The sequence below is a fragment of the Meleagris gallopavo genome, chromosome 23 (assembly GCF_000146605.3).
Source record: "Meleagris gallopavo isolate NT-WF06-2002-E0010 breed Aviagen turkey brand Nicholas breeding stock chromosome 23, Turkey_5.1, whole genome shotgun sequence".
Classification (NCBI taxonomy): Eukaryota; Metazoa; Chordata; class Aves; order Galliformes; family Phasianidae; genus Meleagris; species Meleagris gallopavo.
The window spans coordinates 1,749,021-1,761,630 of NC_015033.2; the positions used below are offsets into that span (position 1 = coordinate 1,749,021).

Below are 12,610 nucleotides of genomic sequence, written 5' to 3' on the forward strand. Positions count from 1 at the left end.
GGTCAGTAGGAAAGGGGGCGGGGCCACCCGCAGCTGTAGGCACCGACTGCGGCCGGGCGCTGACCTGCAGGAGCGTCCTTTGAAGCCGTCCCTGCAGTGCCAGATGTCCCCGCGAACTCCCTCCTTCCCTCTCGCTGTCCCGGGCAGTGCGGCAGGGCTGAGGAGCACCGCTCCGGTTGTGCCGCATCAGACAAATCGCGTTCATGTTAAGCCAGGCGAGTGGCCGCTTTCCCGGAGTGCTCCACTAAGACTGTAAAGACACTGCAAAATTCAAACTCAAGCTTATCCAGCAAACGCAGAACCTGCTATCTTCCAAGACCCTCCCGCTTGTTCCAGCACTACCGGAGGCCCTATCTTAAGTCTCGGCACAGACCAAAGCAGAGTAACAGCACAGTGACCAGGGAGGAAATAGGAGTAACTGAAGACGAACCACGAATGTGGCTCTGTTCTGTCACCCAGCTGCATTTCCCTTCCCTGCTGAGCTGAACAGCAGTGCTGCTTCCCTCTAATTCCCACCAGTGAGGACAGCAAGCACACAAAGCCTTTTTATCTAAGTGTTATTTACTAAAAGGCGTCTGTTTTCTGCTTGGTATTTAACTTAATTGCATAAAAACAGTCACAGCAAGAAATAGGTGGCACTTCCTTTAACAGCTTGCTACTTAATGACATCAAAGCTCGATGCCACTGAAATCCATACCCCACTGCCAGTTAATGAAGGTCTTAACATGAAAGCCTATGCAAAGAGCAAACCCAAGCTGCTGACAGGAACAGAAATGGTGCAAATACATTGGGATCTGAGATCACTAGCAGATACCCACAGCACAGCAGGCAGTAATGATAATTAATTATTTAAGAAAAGAACACAGGAGCACCAGCATAAGCTGAAAAAATATGCAGAAGCATCGCTCTGGGATCCTCCAGTTGGATTACTGTTAATTAGCACAGTACACGAGTCTGAGGGAAATTTCCAAGAGCATCTTATGGCAGCGTACGATTAAGCCATCATCTGTATCTTTGCTATACTATCAATTTTCTTCCTGTTAGCATCATGGACAAAACACAATTTCACAATAAAGTACTGTTTGGCTTTCCTATCCTAGTTTAATTCTAATTTAGCTGGCTGACTGTAAACAGCATAATGCAATCTTATATAGCATCAGTGTAACACATTGCATTAATTTTTGCAGACAGAGATGCTATTTAGCTCCTTCTACCCTTCAAGAGTTTTGCTTTCTTAAAACAACTGACTTTAGATCAGCTTCTGACTCACCTTCTTTTGCTACCAACAAGCTTATTGCAAAAGTTCGGCTTTCAAGCAAGGTCACATCTTGTCATTTTACAGTCACTTTTACTGTCAAAGAATACGATGGATGCTCCATCCTCCTAACTCTGACAAAGATTTAGTAGAACACTGTTCATAGAATCACAGAATCGTTCCATTTGGAAGGGACTTTTAAAAATCATCTAGTTCTACTTCCCTGCAATGAACAGGGACATCTACAGCTACATCAGGTTGCTCAATCTGGTCCAGCCTGGCCTTCATGTTCCCTAGGAACACATGGATCTTCATAAAATAAACAGAAGATGCAAGTGCACTGCATCGTCTTAACCATCGTCACCCCACTTGCTGGGAACAAAACAGCTCATCAGTAGGGTCAGTTTTCCTTGTATTGTACAACTGTTGGATATTACGTCATGAAAATCTAACAGATTAATTGGACTTTTCTTTTCAATATCTTCTAATCACTTTCTCTATTTAATGAGGCTGATGTTAGTTCTAATAAGCCACAACTTCACAAACCCTTCTCCCTTGAATCTCCGCTTGAGTTAGAAAAAATACTTTCTACGCACTCTTTCTCTGATCTCCAATTCTCTTAATCAGCTCTGAAATTCATTTAGGATTCCTTCACAGTACAGCTGCTTCCAGCCTCCAAGTTCCTCCGCATTTGTTGGCATCTCTCTCTCATTAAGGGCCTGCAGCAGCATCTGTACACACAAGCCTTGCTTTCATTATTCATCTGACTTAACCATGCAACAGTAATGAAAACTGCATTGCTCTCAAAGATGCGTATGGTACCAAACAAGGGAATTGTTTTTAATTTGAAATCTTTTCTTCTTTTGGTAAACTTTTATGCTTCAGACTTAGGCTGACAATTCCTGTCTGTCCAAATCATCCTGATGCAGAAACAGTTTGGCAGTTCCTGAAGCAGCTCCACCCTCACTCACGTTTTTTCACACATGGTACTCTGTAGGGGCAGAAGGAGGTCCACAGCAGTAGGTTGAAATTCCCATGGCATCCCAGGTAATTAAATAAATAGTTAAGCTGCCTGAGTTGTCATATTTAATGTTCAAGGAGGCACAATCACAGATTTTAAAGGCATGAACAAAAAAGCCCCTTAATGTAAAAAAGAAAAAAAACAAAGAGGCTAGAACTTAAATCTCCTTGTTAATCCGGGTTTCAACTGTACAGTGCAAAACCTTCTCAGCTCTATGCTTTATTCCAGACCAGAACTACTTCCCCATTATACTTAGTACTTACAAAGTTGCAAAGTACATTTTTATATGATAACATTACAGAGCTTAATTTCAGGCTCCCTCTTACAAGGATATTAAATGAATAAACAAAAGAGAAGATTTTTAACATTAACACTTTGTTGCACTGGATTTTGCAGGTGGCTCTGCCTGGGGGTTTTCAATACATCTGTGATTATTACTGACCCATTTTTGGAGGCACGCTGAAAACACAATCTTAAACATTACCAAGCAGCAAACTATTATGACAAGAAAGAAACACCCATGATCAGAACTTGATTGTAAATACATCTATCGTCAACATCTATCCAAGACATTAAAATGTGTTAAACTACAGCAGACATTTCAGTGCATGATCAAGAAATACCACGTGTATATTTATATCCTAAATATAACCTTTTGTCTTCGTTTTGTCTTGTAAGACCTCATTTCAGAGAGATTTATTTATTCTGAAACATTACTTATTCTGAACACGTACTGACAGACACTTCAGGCCTTCCTCCTCAGATGCTCCAACCACCAGCGGCTCCCATGTGACTGAGGTGGGAAACTTGGATATTTAGAAGCTGTGGGTGAGAAAACTTGGCCAATATCCACTAACCCTCCCTCTGGTGCGAAAACACAACAGAACTTTGGACAGCAAGGCAAGGTGGCACGCGTTCCACAACTCCTGCAGCAAAACACTGCTAGGAGCACTTCTACTCTTCTCTCACATGTAGCTAAGCAGAGCGAACTGACAAAAGAGTTTACTCTGTAAAACAAAAGACTTATCTGAACTTGGGAAGCATGATTTAAAAAACAACTGCAGTAGGGAATCGAAAAGGATGCCTGCAGGCTGACTTTCAGATGTTCACAATGTAAAACCTCTATTTGTCCTTTTCCAGTATGGCCTGTATAGAAAAAAAATAAAGGAATATGTTTTAATTTGGTTCCCATTCCTGCTACTAATGATATAGCCTTCAACGCCTGGTAGGGTGTAATTAATACAAACGTTACATCATTAATAGGGAATTGTCTATCAAAATGAACTTAATTTTAACAGGAAAGGTAACCTGATAAACTAATAAGGGATTTCTTAAAGGAAAAATACAAGATCCTTTAAGACAAAGGTAATTGTTACTTCTCCATTTAAGATCAAAGAAGGAAGGAGTACAAGGAGACAAAAACAGATCATTTGAAGCTTCAGTTTGCTCTCTAACACTTTTTTCTTTTTTTCTTTTTTTTAAGCTTAGTACAACCTCTAGATTCACCCTATAGAGAAAAAAGATGAAAAAAGGGATGTTATACACAGCCCAAAAGAACTCTGGGCAACTTTGCTGAATGTGTTTAAAGCTACTGAACTTCACAATTTTTATTTCAGAAGTAAAATGATAAACAAAAAACAAAGCACTTTTAATCTTCAAAGTAATGTATGATCAATGCAGCTTCACAGCACTTGATTGTCAAGTATCATAATCTGTATTTTACTCTGGGAGGAAAAGATGCATAGAGAATAAGTGATCTGCCCGGGTCTAATGAAAACAAGGATGGAACTCAAACATCACAAGCTTGTACGTTAAACCACAAAAATCACACTTCCACCTAGAAGCTTTTCTTTTGTTACCAATTTTTATTTGAGCAAATGATTATTATAATAAATAGAACACTTTTTTTTTTTTTTTCCTAGCCCCTGGAGAAACATCAGATACACTGATGGAGGTACATCTCAGGATTATTTGGCTGTATCTTCAGTATAGCACACCAATTACTTTTCTACACCTCTGACATTCATCTAAACACTTCAAGCAGGTTACCTTAAAGAACTATCTGCTAGGGCCAACATATAAATAGCTTCATACTGGCAACACCTTCCTGGTTAAATTACATTTATAGCCAAACACCCCACTGGAAATAACCAGCCTCTGGGTTAGAGCTGTGCTTTCTGGAAGGGAAGTTTGACTGGGTAAACTGAATCTTTCAATACCCTTGGTCTTTCCTCTGCCTCATCTTTGCCCATCTAAATCACAAAGGATCTTTTCAAGAGGAGAAGCAGCACAACATTAAGATGATATTGAGTCAAAGATCAGTTTAATGATAACTCTACAACTGCCTGCAGTACGGGAAGTTTGAAGAAAAAGAAAAAGCTGAAATGTTTGCAAATCAATTTTAAAAGTTTTGTCTAGAAATGTACACCTCCCTAAAACTGCAAGGAAAGATTTCCATTTAATTGTACAGTAAACTTATTGTGATCTAGGGGATTGCTGAGAGATTTCATTTAAATGTTAATGCTGCCAGCAGTTTGGGAGAGGGAAAAGAGTTACTTAGCACCAGTAATGAGCAGAAAAAAAAGAAGGCAGCTACAGTCCCCATGGACTGTTTTGTTTTTAATAACTTTATAGACTGTCTAATAACATCTTTAGTAAGCTGTTCTCAGCTATAAAGCTGCAGTCAGCCTTTGTCAGAGAAGATAATGCTGCCCCAGACAGGAAAACAATTCTGATATGATGCACAAAAGACCTCCATCTAAACAGAAGTTTCTTAAAAAACAGAAATAGAAAATCCGTTAGTTCAAGAGGCAAATTATGCAGCCCATGCTGTGTATTCTTTCACTTCTGAAAGACTAGATTTCAAAATGTTATCTATTTTAGCAAAAGTATTCTAAAACTCCCATTTTCTGGTTTATTTTACTCCAGGTCCTAACTTACGATTAGACAAACTTATTTACAATGTACTCATTCCCTGTAAATGCCATCTAAATTAAGACTGATCATGTTAATTTTCTGTTTATAGTTCATGTTACCCACTGATTCTAAGTGACAGACATTGCAGTGGGCCATTGAAATTTAAGACTTTATTCATTCCACTTGCTTTAATGGCAGTTCTCACTGAGGCTCAGGGGCTTGCAGAAAAGCCTGAGATACTCACACAGTAGTTCCACTATATTGACAGGATTCCCCAGAACAGCAGGTCACCTTCATCCTTATAGATCCCACCTATATCCTTTTCTCTAGCTAGTGGTAGGATAGAATAAGAAGGAGAACAAGTATGAAATTCAATTAAGAAACATCTTGTTGTTTTTCCTGATATAATTAGATCAGTACCTGAATGTATGCCAACGGTAAAGCAAACTTGAAATGCAAACTACAAAACCTAAAAAATCTGAGGCTTCCAGTGAGCTCAACTAATTCAGAACTAACAAGTCCGGAATGACAATGTGAAGGTGCCAGTACAGCAAGAAAAAGATATTTCACACTGATTTCACAAAGAAATATGAAACATAGTTTCTCAAAAAGTCAAACACAGATCTAAAGTCTCAAGTAGTATTCTCCACAATCAGAGCTAAAAATATGACCAGATTTTAAATCCTCCTACGCTCTGAAATGATTCAGGATTCTAACCTCCCTGTGGAGGCAGTGAGTGACCTTCCCCTCTGCGCAGCAGCACCACCTGATAATTAGACAGCTACACTTGCACCAATTATGTAATGAGACCTTTCTCCCTTTTTTTTTTTTAAACTTTGTTTCTACTTCGTTGCTATTCTGTGCTACCTCAGAAATCCTGGGAAGTAACGGTAGCACGCAGTTCTATACCCAGAACTCAAGTAAGAGGTCAACAGAAAGGGCTTTCTCATTGCCATTTCCTAGCAATGCCCTGTCATTTCAATAGACGAGGTTAAATTACTCCAGAAATCTCCCCACAGGGCTTCCATTGTTTGTCAATCACGGCCAGGATACAATGGCATTCATTCATGTGCACAGCAAACAAGTAGACAAGGGCCAACCATCAGCATACAGTCTCATTTTGGTTCTTCTGCAAACAGTTTGTAGAAAGATGGCATTTCAAATAAACCACGTCAAATTTTAAAATATGCAAATTCCTAGTGTATAATAATTAGTAGGGAGCCTGAATAAAATTTAAGAGTTTGAGAGCAATTACAATTACAATACAACTTATTCTTTAGGACTGTTCCTGAAAAAGATCGCCTGCTACAACAATATGCAAAAAGAGTATGTTTTAATAGTTAGAGAAATACAGAAAATAGAGAAATTCAGAAAAGTTGAAAATAGCTGATTCTTTTCAAAGACAGTCATAAGAAGGTTGTTTTCAGAGTACCACTTAGCATTTAACCTCAGAACTTATGTTACTGAGGGGTACACAGACACCAATGTTCCAAAGTGCACTTTAAGGCTGCTTACTTCATATCTTCTGGTTAAGAACCCAAGAGGCTTAAGGTTTGTTGATGAGTTGTTAGTTTTTTGCAACATCTTAAAAATAGAAAAAAAACAACTATTACAATATGACCAAAGTCCAATTCTGCTGACAACAGGAGAGACTCAAGTCTCACACACCTCTTCACTGCTTTGCCTTCTCTACTTCAAAGTTTGCTAGAGCGAAGACTTTGTCTCCTGATCCTTTGAGAGGAAAAAAACATTTTTATTAGTATTAGTAGAAATGGTATTTTAGAGAATTTCCTTATAAACAAATAAAGCAAAACATCCAAGATCAAAAGAAATCAAACCTACATTTTGAAAACTAGAACACTTGAGCTCATTTAAAGAAAAAAAAAAAAGGAGACATGCTGGATTTGACAGGTCTGAAGCTAGCTATGCAGAGAGCTTCTAATGAAGTACCCTTTTGAACAAAGGGATTCCCACCTTGCCTGCACTCTCAGAAAGAAGAGTACTGAGAGTTAGGTCAGAAAACCAGTTCATTTGTACCCTGACCTACTCTGGCACATTCCTGCCAGTTATAGTTCTTTCATCACAACTCTAACTGTACTAATAGAATGAACTGCCATGCTTATTTAATGTATAATGTAAGTGAACTTTTGGTCTTGTCAACATGATTAGAGTTAAGACAATCACAGCAAGAAGAGTGCTTTAAACTATATTTTGACAGTGTGCCAGTAACTGCAGAATTCTCTGCATCAAGTAGAGAAAAAGGCTCTCCTGAAGAGTAATTAAAAGTATTGTTATTTAATTCTGAGAGCGATATTGTCTGCTTGAGAGAGAGCATTTAAGCCTTCAGCATTAGGGAAACATTCAGCATTCTATGGCCAGCTGTTACTTGGTTTATTTGCTGCATAGCTGTTCCCTCATTGACAGTGTATCACAGTTTCATTGTTAATAAAATAGAAAAGTGTACATCAAAAATTACTGGCATCAATCTTTTGCTTGTATTTTCCTTTTAATAGAGAATCACTGGCATTTATATCTGTTGCTGTTCAAAGAGGCAATGCAGTCAGGATTTATGAGAATGAAAACTCACCAAGGTCAGAAGAGACTTTCTCAAACTGGCTCAGGGCTGCACCTGCATTTGCTGACAAGAAGGTTTCATCCTCTTGTGTCAGCTAAATGAAAAAAAGGCCATAACTGTGAACTTGCTATCTTACCTGTGCATATTCCCACCATCTATAAATATGAAATACAACAGATTACAGGGGCTATCAATTTGCAGCTTCATCTAATAGTAAAAGCCAAAGTAAAAATGCAAGTTATTGTCCCTACCACTGAATTTCTTCCTCAACACTGTCTGTCAGCCACACAAGGGCAGCATACACATACCACTAAGTCTCAGGACCTCCAGTGATCATTTTTGATTCAATGGTCACCATGCACCTCTGTACCACAACTATGCAAAGGCTGTTAATTACTTTTTTTGTCAAGTGATCCATACAGTAAAGAGTTAAGATCTTAATGTGCTTTGTATCACCTACCAGTGAGAGCAAAAACAGCCGCTGCTAGCTTTGACCACATTAACAGTCAGTGACCTAGAAAATGGTCTCTTCCTTACAGTGCTGTGAACCATCAGTGACATTTACACATGTAGATTCTGCTTTTATGTTTATGCTCTGATGTCTTCGTGACAGGTGCCCATAAAATATTTATAATAATGAAGCAATAATCTACATCTGGAAGGTGCAGATATTCTATGTTAAAATTTGCTCATTTGAATAGCCTCAGATAAATATTCTGACTAAATTAAAGCAGAATTAAACATGTAAAGCCATTCATAGTTATTATATCAGTTTCATACTTAAGAATAGAGGCCACAGTAGACCACCAGGTTAGAACTGGGGAAAAAGTATTCGTTTCCTACCTTAGCTATGTTTTGTAAGCAAGCATCTATTACACTGTGCAGATAAACATGTATCTATCAACTATTTTTTTTTTAAACCTTCAGAACAGAAATATTCTTACAGGCAGACCTGTGTGAAGTAGGCTACTGACCATTTTAAGAGATAAAGAGACTGTCAAAGCATAACATAGAGGCGCATGTGAGGTGACCCAAGGAACTCATAACAGGAGGGTTAGATATCTTCATATATTTTAGGTAGCAGTTTTAGTTAGCCTTTCTAATTATTGCCAAATTATTTTTTTTCCACTAACAATCTAGCAATAAAAATATCCATAGTGAAAACATTTGCTAATGTACTCCCTTGATCTTTTCCATTACATTTCCTCATTTCCTAACTAGGAAAATATAGCAGAGATACCAGCAACCCATTTCCTTCATATACCTTTAACAAGAAGAAACAACTTCTCTTCCTCCCTCTAGTGGTAAAAGAAAAAAGAACAATCAAAAAACGAAAAACAACCTGGGATTGTTCTGCACACTGATGTACTTACTGGGGGATCACAAGGTTTACCACCTATTTCTCAAAGTTATTTATCTTACATCAAGAAATAGGTATTACCAATAATACAGAATTAAGTTAGAGCTTAAAGTATGTCAGGAGCATTAGATAGCTCCTCCCAGGTTGAGAGGTGGTAGTTAGCTAATAACAACTTGTATTGCAGCCTCCTCATGTATTGGCACCTTGCACCAGCTTCTATGTGATCCACTCACATGGCCTGACAATGACAGCTTCTTAAATTTGTCTCATATAAATGTATGATACTATTTGACATATGTTTAGTACAAGTGCTTCAGGATGGTTACTGCCACACTTGACGATCATTAAAAAAGTTGTAATTTCTTATTTTAGTTCTTTAAAATCAATCTGCAGTATATAAATGTCTATTCACCAGCTAGCTATCATACCAACACTTTACCTTCTCACCAAGCTTCCTGAGAGCAGTCAGGATTTCAACTTTCTGTTGTGTGTACAGGTCTCGTCCCAACTTCCCGACCATTAGGTCTCGGTCCATCTGTATACCAAGGGAAAAAATACTTTAAGCTTCCCATTAATTCCAATCTCTTCTTGCAAACATTACAGATTGAAGCATCTAGTTCAAATGAACAGTTTTTACAGTAAAACAGAAGCAGTCACCTCTGCCAACTTTGTCCTCAATTGCCTTGGTTGTTTCTTTGCAAACATTCTAATTACTTCTGGAGTTTTAAATGCTTGGCTGATGGCTGCCTGTATTGCCTGCAAGGAAAAGAAGAAAAATGACCAGAACTAATAGCAATCATAATCTATAGCTGCATGATAAGATTAATGAAGGCTGGAAAGCATCATTAATATCCTCTGAATCATTTGATGAGAGCTTTTCTTTGTTTGTATAACCATAGAACTGAGATGACAAAAACAAAACATTTGTGCAGGCTTTAAAAAAATCCACTAATTGGTGCAATCATTCTGAGAACATGATATGAAACTTATAATTAGAATCTAGGTCTTAATTAAACTCCCAACATCTTCCTGATATTAACATAACACAAGTGGATGTGCTACGCTATCTTTAGAGGTTTTAATGCCCACACTGATGACTACAGTTCTTCCAAGGGTAAGCAGAACGTAATTGATGGTGCCAATCTCCTGCTGCCATTCAAACTCCTCTAAGAAATGTCAGAGCTATTATATTAAATCTCACAACGTGTTTGGACAAATCATGATGTCTCTAGAAATAAAAACTTAAAACATTTGGCTCAGAAGAAACAAATCATGCTTTCATTAAACACTTGAAAAGACAAGATGGATCAGAAGTTTGCAAGTCAGAATAAAAAAGATCACTAAGGAACTTAAATTAGAGTCACTTCTACAGCCTTTGCATTTGGACTTGGATCAATCTCTGAAATGCAAACCAGTAACATGAACACAGGAAATGTTATCTTCACCCTTAGCAAACAGGCACGAACTCTCCACATACAGTCCTGGATTTTCCTTCACATCTTTTATATTATTAAATATGTTTTTCTAATATTCAGGCCTTGCTGTTTCCCACGTTTTTTCCTCTCCAATAGTAGGTTTCCCATGTGCCTGTCTAGATATTACAGAAGACCATCTATATCTACTGTTTCACTGAGTCCAGACAGAATTCAACCTAGTTTTAGGTAACACACAGGGTAGACAGACCTGAATGAGAATCAGACTCACCAATTGCATGCCGCTGAGCTCATCCACCAACGTCATATCGCCAGACATAATCTTCTTCAGTGAGTCATTGATCTCACTCAGCTGTTCTAGAGTTTCTTTCTTGGTTTCTTCATACTCATCTGCATCTAGCTCCTCTCTAAAGAGGATCCAACAAGACATGTTAATTCATAGAATTAAATCTGAGTTGTAACATGGAGACAAGCACATAAAGATGCACCATGAAGCACGCTTCCTCATACATAAAAATTCACAACCAAAGCACCTGTAATCATAAGACAAAGCAATATGGACACAAAAGTAATTAACTGCTATTAAAAAAGCATATAAGTTAAAAAATTCCACTGAAATACAACATTTCAAAGATAACATTAATAATTATTTTTGCCCCAGTGTCCTGGTTTCAGCTGGAACAGAGTTGATTTTCTTCATAGTTTGGTACAATGCTTTTCCACCAGGCAACAGAATGACCTTAATAAGAAAATCTTTTAAAGTCACATTGACTACCTGACACCTTATAATTAGAAAAATAGAGCCACTGCGAAACACAAACCAAATGCTAGACTTATGAAAGGTGCAGTTCTCATCTGCCAACAAATTCAGAAAAATATTCACCTTTAAAAGGAAAGCATCCACTATTATTACCTGCATTCCTCCAGATCTTGAAGCTGCTGCATTAGTCTGTCCAACTGCTCTTCCAAGTTTTGTTTCAGTTTACTGGTCTCTGTTGTTCCTCTTGAAGCCATTGCCAAGTTTCATAAGAAAATTTTAAGTTGTTACATAACAATCCTAGAAGAAATAATATTTTATTGCTGTGGATCAAGAGCTTGAGAGGGGTTTTAAAACAATTCCAGTATCAACATATAAGACCTCAATGATGGAATATCTAGTAAAAGCACTTTGAGACACCAACAATGGAAATACAGAAATGTTAGGCTGTTGGTTTGTTTGGTTATTTTTTTTGTAGAAAAAGTCATAGTCCAGATAATAACTCAAACAGCCATAGCACATGGAAACATCTGTGAAACCAATTACCAAATACTGATATCCTCATGTCCTTTATACACAACAACAGGCTCTTACTAAATCTTTCAGGTTGGAGAAGTCCCTTAAGATCATCACATCCAACCACCAATCTGATACTACTCCATCCACCAGAAATCCATGCCCCTAAGCCTCCTGTTCATACATCTCTTCAAAACCTCTGTGCTGTGTGACTCTGCACTGCCCTGGGCAGCCGGCACCAGCACCTAACCACCCTTATCCTTCCTGGTGTCACTAAACCTCCCCTCGTGCAACTCGAGGCCATCGCTTCACATCCCATTCAACCTCTTTATCTTCTCTTCAACTGCCCCTCAGGGAACCATTCAAGAAACAATAATCCAGACTGAGCTTTCTGAACCGCGCAAACACCTTAAATAAAATCATCACCCGTAGAAAACTAGAGCACTCTAGGGGAAATTCCTGCTGCCTCGGCTGTTCAATAGGCCGCAGCAGACGACCCAAACGGCATGCTCGGCAACACCTCGCTTCCAGCCCGGCCGAGCGGCACGTCCTTCGCTTAGCAGCAGCGGCTCGCGCAAACCGCACGAGGAAACACGATCCTCCCGCTGTCACGGCACGGCAGAGATAACGGAAGGACTGGGGGAGGAGACAGGAACGGACGGAACAGAAGCGCAGCTCGCCCCCCGAGGCCCATCTGCGGCTCTCATCCTCCTCAACGCTCCGCCGGTGCCGGAGGTGAGGTAACGCCGGCCCAGCACGCGGTTCCCAAGCTCGGCC

At 38.9% G+C, this 12,610-nt stretch overlaps 1 protein-coding gene across 2 annotated transcripts; it reads right to left on the reverse strand.

Annotated features, from left to right (window-relative positions):
• Positions 1-6,011: 6,011 nt before the first annotated feature.
• Positions 6,012-12,551, reverse strand: LZIC (leucine zipper and CTNNBIP1 domain containing). 2 transcript variants are annotated; one of them, XM_010722750.3, is made up of 8 exons: positions 12,260-12,551; positions 11,474-11,617; positions 10,832-10,967; positions 9,785-9,883; positions 9,567-9,662; positions 7,780-7,861; positions 6,861-6,923; positions 6,012-6,776 (listed from the first exon to the last, which is right to left on the reverse strand). In XM_010722750.3, exons 2-7 carry the CDS (start codon positions 11,572-11,574, stop codon positions 6,865-6,867), a joined length of 573 nt encoding a protein of 190 aa, XP_010721052.1. In that variant the 5' UTR covers positions 11,575-11,617; positions 12,260-12,551; the 3' UTR covers positions 6,012-6,776; positions 6,861-6,864. The 2 variants fall into 2 exon arrangements, with proteins under 2 accessions (XP_010721052.1, XP_010721051.1); XM_010722749.3 differs by having other exon boundaries at positions 6,012-6,923; positions 12,260-12,548.
• Between the last annotated feature and the right edge of the window lie 59 nt (positions 12,552-12,610).